Source organism: Athene cunicularia, assembly GCF_003259725.1.
Source record: "Athene cunicularia isolate RWA chromosome 3 unlocalized genomic scaffold, athCun1 chr3_part1, whole genome shotgun sequence".
NCBI classification, from domain to species: Eukaryota; Metazoa; Chordata; class Aves; order Strigiformes; family Strigidae; genus Athene; species Athene cunicularia.
In genome coordinates, this window is record NW_020799097.1 from 69,662,108 (window position 1) to 69,680,355 (window position 18,248).

General features: G+C 37.2%; 1 protein-coding gene across 1 annotated transcript in view; it reads left to right on the forward strand.

Annotated features, from left to right (window-relative positions):
* Positions 1-18,248, forward strand: part of SYNE1 (spectrin repeat containing nuclear envelope protein 1) — a 317,817-nt gene that overhangs the window by 154,914 nt on the left and 144,655 nt on the right. Inside the window, exons 57-67 of the mRNA XM_026844552.1 lie at positions 9-101; positions 4,037-4,173; positions 5,128-5,305; positions 7,365-7,547; positions 9,035-9,178; positions 9,510-9,665; positions 11,950-12,114; positions 13,267-13,439; positions 14,317-14,470; positions 14,614-14,757; positions 16,966-17,130. Coding sequence (XP_026700353.1) covers positions 9-101; positions 4,037-4,173; positions 5,128-5,305; positions 7,365-7,547; positions 9,035-9,178; positions 9,510-9,665; positions 11,950-12,114; positions 13,267-13,439; positions 14,317-14,470; positions 14,614-14,757; positions 16,966-17,130 — 1,692 coding nt within the window. The remainder of the gene's footprint in view (positions 1-8; positions 102-4,036; positions 4,174-5,127; positions 5,306-7,364; positions 7,548-9,034; positions 9,179-9,509; positions 9,666-11,949; positions 12,115-13,266; positions 13,440-14,316; positions 14,471-14,613; positions 14,758-16,965; positions 17,131-18,248) is intronic.

An 18,248-nucleotide genomic window follows, 5' to 3' on the forward strand; every position in this document is an offset into this window, starting at 1 on the left:
GGCGGCTCGGGGAGCTGCTGGCCGCCTGGTCGCAGGGCCTGGCCCCCCGCGACAGCCGGCACACCGACAGCGAGGTCCTGGAGAGCTGGCGCAAGGAGAAAGTAAGGCCACATCTCTTTTCCTAGCGGCTCCTCGGTTGTAAGTGTTCGGTTACTGTGGGCAGAAAACTTCGGCCAAGCGGGACTACCAAGGAGAAAAGAGCAGAACGTATCTGGGGAAAAGTACTTCTGCAAAAGTCCAGCTGGCCACGCTTTTTTGGTGACTGTAAAGGGTGTCAAGTAGTGTTCACTGAAGACGTTTTTCTCCCCGGCCTCTGCTGTACAAGGCTTAGCAAATGCTGCCGGCATTTGATGTCAGAAGCAGGGCTTGCCCCTGAGAAAGTGAAGGGGCTAGCACACCAGCTCCCAACTTCTCTTCCAACTCGCTCAGTGTTTCAAGCTAGAGCAGCAACACTTGAGCCGAGAAGCACGAAGCATTTCCTAAAAGCCAAGTAGCAGTTGGAGCCATGTCTTACTTGTAACTTGTCAGGAGCATATGGAGCTTGTACTTACCGTTTCTTGAAATGTCCTTCACGTTATGCACGTTGAGAATCTTGTCCAATATTTAAAGATGTTCCACTCGAAACCCATATACTTGCTAATTGCTTTGCTATGGAATGCAGTGGAATTTAGGGAAATAGAGAGGTGGCTTCTGTTCCTGATTATCTTCTAGCAAAAAATGCCACATGTATGTATCACACACACACACTCTATATATATATATATATATATATAAATATATATATATATATATATAGTACACAATCAAGATACATGTTTGTATTTATCTTACCTCTGCTACTGTGAATCACAAATGTTGAGGAAAGATACAGAGTATTTCCCTTTCAGGGTATTGTTGCAATAAAGCAGTTTCAGGGAAAGGAAGAGAGGTGTATGATGGCAGCTTTCTGACCCCTTGACTGAAGAACTATTCAGAAAAACCCAGAATGCCTCTTTGAACTGAGATTATAAATCTCCTCCAGTGTCTGTGCCAAGTTATTTCTGTGGCTTCCCCTTTCACAGAATTCCCTGACACAGATTTATGGAACCTGCTTGCTTGAGTGCCAGTACATAACTGTAGGAGTGACAAAGCTGACATTACATCAGAGCAAATAATGGTACAGATATGCAGTCTTCCATGTTTGTGTTTTTAAAATGGAAAGAAAAACAGGAATTGTCATCAACATACAGCAGCAACTACCAGACATCTTTTATTTTATAAATGGAAAGGTACTAAATTCAAAGGACATTGCTTTTTTTAGTAGCATATATACTAGCTTTTATTAGTAGCATATAATGTATACGCACTGTAGTTCTATGTAACAATAGTTTATTTAGATTAGACAGTTGTAAACATTGGTTTATGAGGAAAATGCAGAAGAATCTCAAGACTTACTATGCACAGCCCTACTATGCAATTTTATTTATAGTTAGAGGAAATGTGACAGTAATCCTTCCATTTCTGGACCCTAGGGATAGGTCCTGTTGTGCACGTAAAATAGCACTGAAGCTTTCCATTTCCATTGTCTTCACAGTGATTCTGTTGCCATGTAAGCCAAGGCCACAAATTAAAAATGCATTTCATAATTATCAGAATTAGCAACATCATTCTGTTACTCTCTTACACTCAGATTCTGTCCCCTTAGGTATGTGCAGCATAAGAGCAACAACTCTTGCACTTGGAATTCAGCAAATTATTTTGGTAATTGTCAGATTCAAAATTAAATCCAAGTGCCTGCAACAATGCCATCAGTGTTTCTGTAGGGAAAAATGCCATAGCTAAATGTACCCTGTTTTGCAAGTTAGTGTTCTTCTTTGTTAATAGTTTATGCCTAAGGCTGTATGTCATCAGAATAATCTTTTAGTAGTTATTGAGGCTGGTTATTTGAAACTGAAAAATTTAAATGAAAACAGGCAGTTCTAACCCTGTGCTACTCTTAGGACATGTTTTCTTTACCAAAAAAAAAAAAAAAAAAAGCTGTTCATATTTCACTATGGTGACATCCTGTGTTTAAGTAATGGCCATTGTGTTGTTATTCCTAATGCTTTCAAAAAAGTCATGTGTGTAGTTTAACATAAACAAAACAAGTTAGTTTACATTTTTTTTCTAAGTGTCACTGCTATTACATAATTACTTAATTCAAATGCTACTTTGTATGGCATCAAAACAAACTGGCAGTGTGACTATTTCAAGTATCTCTTGATTATGGTTGAACAGATTTCTGGTGTGTGAGTGACTCAAAGCAGATAAAGTCCATAGTATGAGCATGAATAATATAAATCAGAGGAGTCTTGAAAATCTGCTGTAGCAAAATATTTTTTCATACAAGAACACATGAAAATGTGTAATACATCTGAAATGTCTCCAGACTTAATTTTACGGGGCTTCCGTGTGATCCATAAATGCAAACATATTTCAGTAATGTTAATATAATCAGGCTGTGATTATGGTCTAAGCCACTGTTATTCATAGCCAACTCATGCTTGTAGTTTTATTTTTCTCACAATGGATTGTTGTGGTTTTTCTTCCTGACAGTTCAGGTACTACAAAGCAGCAATCCCTCTCTTTTATTTTTTAACTTTCTCAGAAATGCATGATAATAGATCTTAAAAAGTTAATTTCCTGATTCTGCAGACTTTTTCAGGAAAAAGGGATATGAAGCAAGTGCAAGGTTTCTTGTGGGCAGCAGATGCATGAGCTCAATCTTTGGCTTTTGTCCCTTTGCTGTTCTTAATAAGTCTGTTGATCGGCTTGCTAGACCCTTCCTATTTTTTTTTTTTATTATTTACAAAAAGAGATATCTGTTTATTGCAGAGTTAGTTAATACTTCACAGTAAAAAATCTACTCAGCATTTTTATGTCTGTAATGTAGATTGTGATATTCTGAAAACCTTCTGCATATATTTTCATGTACGTAATTTGTACATTTGTAATTTCCTGAACATTTAATTTTGTGCTGATAGATTATTACAAACTATTTGCCATCTATATTTTCAATCATCCTTCTTTTATAAATTCAGAAACATGATCTGGAGACTTCATTGTCCCACGTCCATGTTCCTGCTCAAATCTGTCTTTACTTTCATATGATCTGTTTCTTAAGTTTATACTGCCCATTTCTTCCAGATTGACACTTAGATTTAGCCGAGCTAATCTATACGTGCCAAACACTCTGGCCTGCCTGTGCTGCAGAACCTCTGCCATGGTGAATGGAACTAGCTAGAAGAATGGTTTTTCTCCCTGGTAGTTTGAGGAGTGCCCACAGAATTTAGTTTCTAGTGAGACAAGGAGCCAAGTCTGCATTGCTCATTATCCTGGAGTAGCTGGCAGGATTCTGCAGTAGAGATGCTGTCGACATCAACAAGGACTGTTTTTGTTGGAGTGGTTATCACACCTCTTGCAGTGACGTGAGCTAAGCCAACAAAAGCATTTTTTTGTTGGCTTAGCTGTCTCCAAGCCAAGAGCCTTTCCAGTGCAGTAATGACAAGCAGTAACCCATTTACTCTTACAGGATTGTGAGCAGCTGTACTTTACATTATGAGCCCTCTGTGAAAGAGTTGAAGCTGTTAAAAGCTTTGTGGGAAAATTTTTTTTTGGATATAGCTAAAAATATTTTTTATTGAACATGCTAAACTCAAGCCAACAGGATAATTAGGTGTATATAAACATATATTATTTGCAATTTCCTAATTGTATGTACTTTTATATGTATACAGCTAACTAGCAATACTGTAGGTCTTTTATTAAAATGAAATTTATATCTTAAACTGTTCTTTGAGAACATTTTGAGTTAAAGTTGACACTTGCAGAAATTTGGTCTCTAGAAGCTCATAATTTCACATAAGCTTCTGTAGGTTTAACTGCTAAAATACTCTTGAAAGTGCACATGCATAGATGATAAATGAAATTTTATTTAAATTCTGATAAATTTTGATTCAAAATATTTTTGATTTTTTAATTTACTCACCAATATTGTTCATTTGTTTTGTTTTAACAGGAAACATTGGATGCTCTGCTAAAGTCTGAACATATGACAGAAGAGATCAAAACTCAGTTAAATGATCTCTGTAGATTTTCCAGAGATTTGAGTACTCATTCTTCAAAAGTTTCAGGGTTGATTAAGGAGTATAACAGGTACACATTCATCTTGTTTATAGTTAATCAGTAGGGGAGTAGGGTGGGGGGTGAGCTGTCTTTTAGGGAACCATTAATTAGAATTTTAGCATTAGAAACAGAAGTATACAATGATTAGAATGATTATTTTGGTTTTGGTGTCAGTAGAGATTGTAAACAGTAGCAATTTGGGTTTTTGTATTTTTTCCTAAAAAACAGGCTATGACACTAAACTCAGCTGAAATTAATGTATATCCACACCTGACCTATTACAGGCAGAATCCTTGTAAGAAACTGTGAAGTAGCACTATGGTTTATTTGTCTGAAGGAGGAACAGGCTATACCAGCTATTTAAGGTCTTTTTCTTAATTTTATCCTTCAGTTTACTCTTTGATTAGCTGGTTCCTTGAAACGGGAGAATCCACATTTGCTTGCTTTCTCTCAGGTCACTCTAGTTGATTTACTTGGGTGTATGACAACCTGCATTTTGGACATGAGAGTCTGTTGTCTCTTGCAGGGGGTTATAGCTTTTGGCTTCTGTAGCTGCAGAAGGGTGTGATGACCCAGATTAATCCCTTCTAACATTACAAACTCAACAAAGCCACAGAAATTAGAATTGTAATTGCTGTAGTTCCACGTCCTGTCCCTACAGAGGGAAAGGGGCTTGCAGAAACTCTTCATGCTTAGGTCCACTGAGTCACTCTCTGGAAACACTTATATGCCTGTCATATCTGTGACAGTTATGTCCCAGTTTACATGCTTCATTTTTAAGGAACTGAAAGCTTATAATGGATTTCCTGGTGCCTCAGTTAAGTGCTTAAACTTGGTAGGAGGAACCCAGGTTAAACTAACCTTACCATTGTATTTCAGAGAACTAAGTAATATCATTGTCATCTAACAGAGTTTTGCCTTTTCTCCCTCTCTTGCTCCCTCCCTCCCTCGCTCTCTGCTGCTTCACTGATGTGATAAACCCAGTCTCTGCCTGCAAGCTTCAAAAGGATGTCAGAGCAAAGAGCAGATCTTGCAGCAAAGATTTCGGACGGCTTTCAGGGACTTCCAGCAGTGGCTGGTCAATGCAAAAGTCACCACAGCCAAATGCTTTGATGTGCCTCAGAATATCAGTGAAGCTACAGCAAGTCTGCAGAAAATACAGGTAACTCTATAGCAGTGAAATATTAGTCTAAAGGAGACCTAATCAGTTTCATGTAAAGCTCAGCCTATTTTTATTATTACTATATCGTTACTGTTTCTTGTTAATATTGTTAATAATGCTACAGGTGACATTGCAAGGAAATGAACAGTTACCTTTTTATTTTTTAATCTAATTTGTTTAATTGTTGGGCTACAGTTTGTATGTAGCCATTGTCTCTCATAGTAGTTTTCCTTGTTTGTTTCTTTTTTACAATAGGAAAAAAAATATGTTTTTAAAGCAGGAAAGTACTGTAAAATCAGAATGGTATCAGAATTGGTATTTAGTACCTGGAATTATTTCAAAGTTATGTAAATATTTTTTCTTGTAAAGGTATGTAGAGCCCTTGGACTTTAAATACTTGCTTGCACTGCATACATTTTACCCCTGTTCTTGCACTATATTTTTCACATAAAGCTAAAACAAGCCCCAACAACTCTGTGGAAAAGTGTGCCAATTAGAAGTTTATTTTAATAAATCAAGTAAAATAAATACTTTTATGAATAGACTATATCTATAATTATAACTGAAAATATCAAAATGAGAATTATATGAGACTGTTAAACCTTCAGTTAGATAGTTTAACAGAAGAAATTCATATTGGTTTTTCAGAAAATGCCAAAACCCAAATCACTTCCTCCTCCTTTTGTAAATTCGTTCTCCCTTGTTTAAATGTTTTACTTAAAAGCCTAAACAATACTATATTAATATATCAAATCTTTGACTACCCCAAAATGAGAATATGTTTGCAGGAAATATCAGGAAAAAATCCTAGTATATTTTGACATTAAATATTTTTAGCAAGGGATGGGTTTGGGTTTTTTTCAACAGTGATAAGACTTCTTTTCTTTGTCACTGCAGCCCCTTCATAGTATAAGATTTTACTTTGTTCTCCTCCTCCCTGAAAGCTGCTTTAGATGAAATAAACTTTTTTTGACATGCAGTAACTGCTTTGGACTTCTAGAGATGTTTTGGTAACCTGTGTAAACTTCAAAATTTATTTTTGTTAAAACTTAATATTCTGTCTGATAGCACATTTGACATTAAATCACAAGGCAGTTGTATCTTTGATTTTAATATAGCCAGAACTTGAACCAAGTATCTCAAAACTAAGAGACTCTTTGCATTCTTTACTAAGACCTCTAGTCTGACACAGAATCAGAACCTGACCTAGTAATTTTTGTATGAAGCCTGTTATTTCTGACCATGGATATAACCTTAAAATTATGGATATAAAACTATTTGTGTATCACATATTCATGATAGTAACAGCTTTAAATATTGGTACTTAAGACTGTTAAATTCCTCGAGTCCCAAATGCTCACAAAATATTTTAATAATTGCAAGTTAAAGGGACATTATTGCAGTATGTTGGAATTTAAAAATCTGTTTCCTTAGATTTCTGTATAATTCTTGCACATGCATTTAGCTGTACATTTCTTGCACACGCGCATTGTGCAAGATTTCTGTGAGGAAAAATATTCAAACATGGAAGGTAAATTAAGGGTGCAGAGGGATAATTCATACAGCTTAGACATAGCTCAGGGTTGAAGCATCAGCCCACACCCTTACACGCTTATTGAAGTCCAACATGGCTGTTACCCGTGGGCAAGGCTTCACTCCTGTATGTGCCTCAGAGTGGGCCCTGGCTCCTGCTGTTACCTGTGCCAGGATACTGGTTCCCTGAAATGAAACTGTTACCATTTTCTGTACCATGGGTATTTAAAGAAGTATAATACCCAACTAAATAACCAGTAATTGTGTCATGAAATGAAAAACATACAGGTCATTATAGAGTCAATATATATATCATTTAGACACATGGCACTTCTGGATTAAGTAGCTGCTGTCCTTAAATCCCATAAATATGAACGATATAAAAATGGAATGTACTGAAAGCTGAGTTAGCATGTTATTAAGTAGAAACAGTAAACTCATCCCTGTTAAATTTTTTGAGAGCTTGCCATTGACCTTTACTGGGACACAAAGTTCACCAATTAAGTTATTTTATTACTACTTTTAGGAATTCTTATCAGAAAGTGAGACTGGGCAACAAAAATTAAACCTGTTAGCATCCAAAGGAGAATTGCTGTGCTCTGTTTTACCAAATGAAAAGGCAAAAGTTATCCAGGACAAATCTGCTACTGCCAAAGAAGATTGGAAAAATTTTATCACCACCCTCCACCAGAAGGAATCTGCATTGGAGGTATTGAACCAGTTACAGCGGGGAAAGATTGGAGCTAGATTTCCTCTTTGATTTTTGTTTCAAACAGCACAGTTTATATTTTGTATATGGCTGTATGTGATTCTGATGTGACATAACTAATAAATAGCTGTTTTCAAGAAGTCTTATTCTTCCGCTTACATTTTACTTTTTTTATATCCTTATGACCTGATTTAACTTGAAGTGGGGTGTTTCATGCAGAAGGGTGTTGTTCAGGGTGACTAAAGGTAGCAAAGACAGCAATTGCTCAAATTTATTAACATGTGTCTCATCAAATGTACTGGATTACTAAAAAACTTTTTTTTTTTAAGGACTGTTTTAGCACAGATTTCTGACACTGTGGCTGAACGAATAGTCCCAGTACGGCGGGTGAATGTCTCTTATTTGCAAACTGGTCAAATGTAATGATTTATTTGAACAACTTTTTCAGTAAACCTCAGTGCCTTTCTCTGGTCACAACTCACAATTCATCCAGCACAGAAGGTGAAAAATATAGTGTCTTTTAAGGTCATAGGTTTTAAGGTCAAAAGGTCTTAGCTGAAATTCCCTGTGGAGAGTAGGAGAATTAGAATTCCTAAGCATTCCTGTTTCAAACCAATGCAGCCTAGCCAGCTGAGAAGAAATTTAAATGCATTTAATACATTATGTAGGAAAGCCTTTCAAAGAAAATTCTCAGGTAACAAGGACTTACCTTCCTTCATCTCAGTGTTGCCATGGAAAGAGGATGTTCTTAGAGGTTAATATTTTTGAACCAAGCATTTTCGTCTCATAGGTTTAGGGTTTTTTTTTTTTATTCTGATGTTTAAATGATAAGGCTGTAGCTAAAAAGAAAACTAAATCAATCTGGGGGGAAAAGAAATAAAAATAAATAGGGCACAGGAACTATGCGGTTCAGGTTTCGATTCTATATGAATTATTTTAGATGCTCTTTTTTTTTATTCATTCAGAATAAACCTGCAAGAAAAATATGCAGGCACTGAAGGAATGCCTATATATGCCTTTATGCACACGTTTTTATAACCAAAATTTTACACTAAAAAAGAATGTAAGCAGACAGCCCATTTAAGGAGGGGTCAGTGTGGATGACTGCAGTCAGATGTTAGGTAACTCGTATCCCAAATTAGCCTTTCTTCAGACTGCCTTAGCTATGTGAGTTAGACTTACATTGAGTCAAAGTTCATAAGATCTGTAAAGCTTTCAGTTCAAAGAAAATTTGCTTTAGCCTCCCCTCAACTGTGTAGACGTCCTACATTGTTGCCTCTATTTTGCCTCTTAAAGAGTTGCTTTCTCAGCACCTCTGTGTCTGTTTGTGGGATGGGAAGGAGCAGAGCTGGTGTAATTTATTTGGACAGTTGTGTAGCATTTGACTGCAATTGTATATCCTTTTTGTGTGCTTGATCTGTGTGTTGTGCATTACAGTTCTGCTCAGTGCAGTGGGACAGCTGATAGAATTGTGCATATCTTCCCAGAACTTAAAGATCCAGATGAAGGACTTTGAAGCAACTGCTGAGCCTCTACAGGAGTGGTTGACCACAACTGAGAAGATGGTACAAGGAAGTAGCAGTCGGCTCCATGATCTTCCTTCCAAGAGGAGAGAACAGCAAAAGTTGCAGGTGACTTCTACAAGCCTTTTTAACACAGCCAGAGTTTCCTCTCCCATCCTTCTGGCATCACTGCTTCCTTACAAAAGCTTGATCATTCTAGCATCCTGACCTCTAAATAAAATGAGAACTGGTTTCAAGGATTGCTGTTGATGATCCTGTTCCATCAAGTTTTGCATCTCTGCATTTCTTATGACATGGTGCTTTGTTGGTGTAGCTGTATGGTGTGCCTTTCTCAGCAAGCTTGCCATATGTCACTTGTAGTTGTCATCGGGCCTTCATGTGTCTCCGTTTCCTGATTTCTTGCACCCACTCTTAATATTAATGTGCTTGTGCTTTACAGTCTGTCCTTGAGGAAATAAGCTGCCACGAGCATCAGCTCAACAGGCTGAAAGAGAAAGCTCAGCAGCTGGGGGAAGAGCAAGCTGACAGCAAAAGCTTTATGCGCAGAGTGTCTCAGTTGTCTTCTCAATATCTTACTCTAAGCAATCTGACAAAGGTAATGCACCCAGTGTATGTGCTGTTAAGCACTTCATTTGATGTATGTGGGGAAAAAGAAAGACTGAAATGTGAAACACTGCAGTTGTCTTCCTTGTCTGCTCTGTGGTAGGTCTGAGCTATCTTGTCTTTCACATCAGCTTTAAAGAGTGGGAAATAAGGGCCTGGATAATTTCATAGACTTGTCAACAAAATGGAATTGAGATTTCTTTTTTTTTTTTTTTAAATGTGTTTTGATTAAAAAGTAAACCCTACCTGAATATACAGTAATCAGGTTTGATTTTGATTATTTCAAGCGTTGAAGACATTTTAGGTTTGGAATAAGTGGCACTTCAGAGAACTATTTTTTTTTAAACTTAGGGGAGTTTTTTTGGTTGTTTTTTTGTTTGTTTGCTTTGTTTTTCAGAAAATACAGAATATAGAGAAGTTATTACTTCATTGCATAGGCCAGACTCTGAAGCACCAGGCTAGGAACTGAGAGTTTAACTTAATTGAGTTTAGCTGAGTGATGCTTAACGCTCTTCATCATTTAATAGTTCTACCATCTCTATTGTGCAAACAGATAAGAAGGTCTTCATGTTAGGACTGTTAATTTTTCACAAAGTTCCAGTCATGAAGGGGGCTTGATATTGTATTAAGCTTATGTTTACTACAGTAGCGAGAATAATTAAGGATATAGAATGAGCCAACAATGTGCTCTCTCAGCCCAGAAAGCCAACCATGTCCTGGACTGCACTGTGAGAATCGTAGAATCATAGAATGGTTTGGGTTTGAAGGGATCTTTAAGATCACCTAGTTCCAACCCCCTTGCCATGGGCAGGGACGTCTTCCACTAGACCAGGTTGCTCAAAGCCCCATCCAGCCTGGCCTGGAACACTGCCAGGGAGGGGGCAGCCACAGCTTCTCTGGGCAACCTGTTCCAGTGCCTCATCACCCTCACAGGAAAGAATTTCATCCTTACATCTAATTTAAATCTACTCTCGTTCAGTTTAAAACTGTTAGGCCTTGTCCTATCACTACACTCCCTGATAGAGTCCCTCCCCATCTTTCCTGTAGCCCCCTTTAAGTACTGGAAGGCCACTATAAGGTCTCCCCAGCACCTTCTCTTCTCCAGGCTGAACAACCCCAACTCTCTCAGCCATAGGGGAGATGCTTCAGGCACCTGATCATCTTTGTGGCCTCCTCTGGACTTGCTCCAACAGGTCCATGTCCTTATGTTGTGGTCCCCAGAGCGGGACACAGATGGGATCTCACAAGAGCAGAGTAGAGGGGGGGAATCGCCTCCCTTGACCTGTTAGCCACACTTCTCTTGATGCAGCCAGGATACGGTGGGCTGGAAGTGGAGTACTGTGCTAGTACCTAGAGTACTGCTTCTTCTGTGGAAATAAAAATTATAAAGCATATCTAGAGCTCTGTGACTTACCAAAAATTATTGCATACGTGGCCATAATAAATTTTCATGACTGCAAAATGAGAAAGATTCATGAGTCATTAATATTGGTTTATGTGGACAGAACTTGTAGGACATGTCAGGATGAGAAGGAGGAGTCTGAGGCAGAGGATCTATATGATCCAGCCTATGACAGAAATCCTGAAGTTCTTTGGACAGCCATGGATGCTTGAGAATGATCACTCTCAGTTACTTCCTAAGTGTGTTATACTGGCTTGGCTTCAGTTCTCTGTCACCATGTGAAATATACTCTGCTCTGCATCCCTGTTCACCTCAGGCCTTTTAGCAATGTAACTTGAGCATTTATTGTTGATGCGTGTGAGTTTCAGGGGTTTTTCAGAAGAGTGGTTGTACCAGTGAGAGTCATTGAGGAAAACAGGTCTTTCTTTTCCAAATGTCAACAAAGTAATGTTGCTACAGTGACATAGCTTCACAGCTTAAATCTGTCCTGTGCATTGACCGATTTTACAAGTTATCTTTAGCTGCAACACTGAAATGGAGTTTAGGTGTGATTTACCAGATGATTAAGAAAAAGTGAAACCAGAAAACTCTCATCTACTTTGGATGAGTGAAGACAAGTAGGTGAATCTTTACATTTAGAAAACAAAAAAAGGCATTTCTGAAATTTTAATTTGTATATTAGGCTCAGACAACTTGTTTGTGTGTGTGTATGCAAAATTCATTCTGTGTTCAAGTAAGTGTACTTATAATTATGAATGTATAAAGAGAATTTCTTAGTCTACTTTATGAAACTCATTCTAAAGTCCGTAAGTGTGTATGGGGAATAAATGATCCTTTGAATAGGTGCTAGTGCTAATTGCTGTATGAATTGCAGGAGAAAGTTTCCAGAATGGATAGGGTTGTAGCAGAGCACCAGCAGTTCTCACACAGTGTCAAGGACCTCCAGGACTGGGTGGCTGATGCAGTTCACATGCTGGATTCCTACTGTCATCCCACTGCAGACAAGAGTGTTCTGGACAGCCGGATGTTAAAACTAGAGGTATGGAAACAACAGACTCCAAAACCTGCTCTTTTTAGATCTGGAAGAGGAATACAAATATAGGATTCTTTATGTTAGTTGTTGCATATTAGTGTAACCACTGTCATTCAGACACAGATTTTCAATTTACTCAAATATAGTTATTTACAGAGGAAAGGGTTCATTATTACAAATTTTCTCTAAGGAGGATATAGGCACCATTATGATACAGAAAACTGCATTTATGCAAATTCTTAAGAAACTCAAAAGATATGTGTCTGCTGAAGGTTAAATGGAAGAAATAGGATATTTACTTATTTTATTTTAATATATTATTTCCTAGATCTTACAGGTGATGTGGATGATTCAGATCAGCTTTTCTGTAATTGTTTGCTTTAAAAATGGTGACTATAGTTAAGAAAATAGCTACTATTCATATCACTGCACAAGAGACGTTGAGGAGCAGTACTCAGAAAACAATACTTTTTATATGATTGATATCTCAGGTTTTGAGCCATGGTCAAAATATGGATAAGTCCTCAAAATTGTAAGGATACATCAAAAAACAAGAGCTTGTAGAAAAATACTAAAAATATGTTTTGCCTTTTATTTGTTGAGTCTTTCAAGTTCATACTTTCAGGCTTTTCATGACTTTGCATAGCATTAGAAGCTGTTAATTTGCAACCGTGCAGCTCCAGGAGCTGAAATCTCTAAGCTGATGTGGCTGATAGTCTACTGAGTTTATACATTGGTACCTTTGGATTGCAAATAGATCCTAGAGTTGTAGAAATGTATTTCAGCCCTGTAGAAGAGCTTTGTTGTGACATCCTGTTTTCTGTATGAATGAACCCTCCTGTTTTCCATCAAAATGACATTCCCTTTGAATGTCAGCTTTTCCACCCAACAGTACCTTCTCAAATACGCTGCAAGTACCTGCATAGATTCCATGAAAACTTCTGTGTCAACTAAGATTTTTTTTTTTTTTTTTTAATGGCCTAAACCTACCTTTTGAAAGTCACTTTTTCCTTGTGAGGCCTGACTGTGAACCTCACTGTCCCTCTTCCAGTTGACTGTTTATTCAAGGTGCTACATTTTATCAGCTCATTTTCCAGTAAATCCAGTTAGTATATTCATCCCCAGGTAATGAGAAAATACTATCTGCTCACTTTTTAGGGACTGCTAGCAGTGAAACAAGAAAAAGAAATCCAAATGAAAATGGTTCTGTCCAGAGGAGAGTCTGTTTTGCAAAATACATCTCTGGAGGGAGTACCAGTGATTGAAAGGCAGTTGCAAACCCTGAAGGACAGCTGGGCTTCTCTTCTGTCTGCTTGTATCCAGTGCAAGAGGTAAAAAGGGTATGAGGTGCAGAATGATGCTTTGTAATAAAATACTGTCAACATTTTTGAAAAGTTAACTCCCAGAACGTTATTATTAGAGGAGTCAAATTCATATAAAATGACTGCATGTCACTAACATTGCAGGTCTAGAGGCCTTAAGTGACATGTTTATTTGAAGCAGAAAAAGGGCAGGACACTGTGAGGAATCTAAACTTTGCTAGCACTTACTGTCAGTATATTCTTAAAAGTAGATTCCATGTTCATAATCTTGTAAATTTTACTTTGAGTTGCACTTGATACCTTGAATCATTCTTAGAAATTAGAAGATCTTGTCATGGACATTAGTGGTAGCTCTGTCAAGATTCTGTCTGGTTTTTCACTTGCTAGCATTTCACAGAAGGTATTGTAATTACGGTGTCCAGTAGTGATGGTCAGAGTGATAGAATAAAGAAAGACAGGGGGGAAAATGCAGCTTTCTTTGGTGGAGCATCACTAGTTGCAAATATTTCAATTTAAAACAACAACGGTAATTAAATATTAGAATGCAGCAATTTTTGAATGTATGCAAAGAATAAAAAGTTTTTTATCCTGTATCTTATGCTTTCAGTTGTGTTTTATTTACTAAAACTAGAACACATCAACTAGCTACATAACTTACAGACCTCCTTAATATTCCAAGTTTGGAAAACTTAATTTCTCTTCATCAGCCAAACAGCACTCCTAGTTAAAACCTGTAGGGTTTTAACAACTCTGTCTCAGTCTGCTTAGGTTGTGATATATCTTTCTTATAAACATAGTCTAGAATAACTGTATATGACTATATCTCACTGCTTAAATAGCTTGAGAACCTCCACTATCACAACAAATATGTATTTTTAAATTACAGTCAACTGGAAGGAGCTCTCTCCAAATGGACAAGTTACCAGGATGATGTTCGTCAGTTTTCCAGCTGGATGGATAAAGTAGAAGCCAGTATGAATGCTTCTGAAAGGCAATATGCTGAACTGAGGGAAAAAACAGCTGCCCTCAGCAAAGCAAAGGTGTGTTTGCTTTACAACAAGCCAGCAACAAGCCTGTATCACCTTATAAGCAACAACAAAGGCTTAATAACTACAAGATTAGTCTGTGGTCTTGTTTTAATGCTGCCCATTCATAAATGTGTTCTTCTCTTTCTGTTTTGCAGCTACTCAGTGAAGAGGTGTTGAGTCACAGCAGCCTATTGGAGACAATTGAAGTGAAAGGAAGTGGGATGGCTGAGCATTATGTCACTCAGCTTGAACTCCAGGACCTTCAGGAGCGGTATAGGTTCCTCAAAGACAGAACAAAGGTACAATTTTTCTTGATAGCTTTCCCTCTTGTTTTGTTGAGAACGAGGAAAAAGAGAAAATCTTTTCACTGATCATTTATTTTACAGTTAAATGAGGAGTAACAGTTTGGGGATAGTTGTAACTTAATGTAACAGAAAGAGTGATTTATCAGCCTGTCTTCCTGCACCACTGAGCTTCAGACCTTTTCAGAAAAGTTGTAAAATCATCAGGTGAATAGTCTGGGGAATTCTATGTCAAAGTCTCATTGAATTCAGCATGAATATGATTTTACCTATTGTGACTGAAAAATTGGAAGCATCTCTGAATCTGTGATTTGAATAAATGTATGTTTTGCAATAAGAGCAACCAGTCAATCAGATAATTCACAAATGGTTGACAACTACAGAAGCTAACTATTGAACACAAACCTTATTAGCAAGTAAACTGACTCTAATGTCAAAAGACCCAGCATGATAAGTACTACATTTACTGATAAATGTTAATATCATAGATCCGGAAAAGATTAGGGCATGGACAGATAAAGATCAAGATGTGTTTTACTCTAAGATACAAGATAAAGAAGAAATAATAAAAGACCTGGTGATACATTTAAAGCTAAGTAATTATCTCCAGTTAACCAAAATTCTTTTGTGGTAAATAAATAATGCCTAATGTACTCAGACAGGCAACTTTTCTTCATGACAGCAGTGTAGTAAAGTTGAAATTTGTTGTCTCAGAGATGTCTTTGTCCTGTGGAAAAGGACAAAATTCAGTTTTTGAAAAGCCTGTGATTCACTGTTTTGTGGAACTCTCACAACTGCAAAGAATGCAATGCACTGTCTTTCTTAGGACCTTCTGTGGCTAAACTTACTCAGGTTTACTGGAGAGATGAGTAAGTCCTGGGAAGTGCTCGTGAATATCTAAATATTCCTGTTAGCATGGGGATATTCTAATCTTTACCTTTTTCACAAAGCTATATAGACAGTATTTGCTCAGCTTGAGCAACATTGTGGAAATAACGAGAGATGGATAGTAGTTCAGAGGCAAGAGCTCTACCTCTTTCCTCATGTATCAAGAAGCATCCTTTCTTTCTCTTCCCACCTAATACCCCAGATTACTTTTGTCTTTTCCACTCCTAACTGTGGTGGTGATGTTAAGTGTCAAGAGTACATTCAGTCCTTAGAAAGAAATTAGAAGTTCAAAGCAAATAGATGGAAATTAAGGAATGGTTAAATCCTTTAATAAGCATATGGCCAGGTGGGAAACCTGACAATCTTCCACAAGGGTTTGTGGCCCAGGCCTGAGCAGACCAAGACTTGTAATTCCCTGCAGCCACTGTCAAGTGTGTCTCTCTTTTCCTCTTTTCACTACTGGATTTGGACAGGCCTTGTAAAAAATTGATAATAGTCCTCTTTTCTTCCTTCCTTCACTATCCAGACTTGTTAGAAATAGGTAAAGCAGACAGTAGGTTCATGGCTGCTGTTTATGGAAGTGTTTTTCTTCTTATGTAGCCTCCTGCCCAGGGATGCAGCCTGTCTTGCCTCCATCCGAACTACCCCATTCCCATCATTTCTTAGAGGATGTGAATTACATTTGTATACTTTTTTTGCACTTAGGAAGATGAGTCTTGTGCTAATGTATGATGCAGTTCCTGCTCTACCCCAGATATGATAATATTTTAGTGCTGTGTTGTGAAATTATTGTAACTTGCTCACCCACATACACGGAAGACTTGCAGTCTGTTTCTCACTGTGCTGTGTAGGAACTTCCCACAAAGGACCTGGGTAGTCAAACCTTAAGAAATTAGAAACTCTTTATAGAAGATTATTATTCCATTGGGAAAAAAAAATAATGTGAAGAAAAAATATGTGGTTTATTAATCACTTCAGTAAAGTTAATTTAAATTGGTATAAAAATTAAGAAGGCCTTTTGTTATTAGACACTAAGGTGTTATTTAAAAGTGATCCCAGATCAAAAATTCACTTCCCAGAGGTCACAAACTTATGTGAAAAATCTTTTAGGATAAGTATCAGTATCCCCACATTGTCCTCTCTTTCTCCATAGTTGATTAAACCATCCTCAGAATCTAAGTACTCTTGAATTCTAGGAAAGCTTAGCATTGGATGAAAGCTTTTCCCCTTGATTGAAGTTTGTATTTTATGTTTTCTTGGTTTGATGATACACTAAGATATATATATATACATATATATAATTATTTTAACAAACAGGAGGCAGTAACAAAAGCTGAAGAACTGCTTAACTTACATCAAGAGTACCAAAGAAATCTGAAGGCCTTTGAAGTATGGCTGGAGAAGGAACAGGAAAAACTTGACTGTTTATCACATCTTGATGGTGATGCCCAGAAACAGGAGGCAATGCTCCGAGACTTACAGGTACATAATATATGACATCCTAAGAGAGGGGGAAAAAAAAAAAAAAAAAAGAGAAAAAAAAAAAGAGTCCTGCTTGCAAAATAACAGAGTAATGTTAATTATCAGACAAAAATTACACCTCTCTTTTTTGTTTTGAGAAGAGCTTGGAATCACATTATATAAAAGTACTTTGCTGCTCAAAAGTGGTTCCAGTAAAGACAGTGGAAACATTGTTACTCATTTTCAGAAAGAAGTGTCAGGCTTTGAATGAAATTTCCAGGCATACTAATGCTTTCTTACAAGTACTGAAAATCAAAAGTATTCTTTTCACCGGGTTTTCATCTTTTATTGTTTACAGTGCAGATGCATCTACTTTGAGGCATTTCCAGTCATGGACAGTGACAGTGAAGGGTGAACCTATAGTACTTTAGTAATTTCCCAGTTATGATCTTAAGCTGACTTTAAAAACTTTAATACCTGTTGAATTAGCAAAAGGTCTATACCTGAGTTATGAAGTATTTATTACTTTATTCAGGGTGCTGAGAATGTCTTTGTATGATCAGGGCCTCTGCATATATGTCTTGTTATTATAGTTTACTTCACAAAATCCCAATCCATTTTGAAAATCTGTATATCTCAAATATGAACTGAGATGACACAAAACTGTATTTTGTTACGGTAATTTCCCGGTTAAGTTTTCTAGTCAAATTGAATTCCTTCATACTTTCTAATCAAGTTCTAATAAGCATGAAAATGCCACACATGTCCAGAAGAGGGTATCAAGAGTTACCTTGGAATGATGTCTCAAACCTATGTAAAAATAAACAGGTTTGTTTATTTTAAAAGATTGAAGCCTCACCATGTTCCCTGGTTTTCAACAGATTCCATTTTAGAATCAGTCTTACAGTCTGCTTGCCACAGCTGGAGAGGTTTGAATTTAAGGCTGTGCTGAATGGATTGCATCCATCCCATGCCAACTCAGGCAGCAAGTGTTTCAGAACTGATGATAAATTTACAAGAAGGGGAAATAATTTAATGCATGCTTTGTTGATAATTTTCTCCAATTTGCTTGTCAATAATAGTGATATTCAGTTTGCTTTGTAAATGAGCATGCCATCATAGGTGTTTTTAGAGATAGT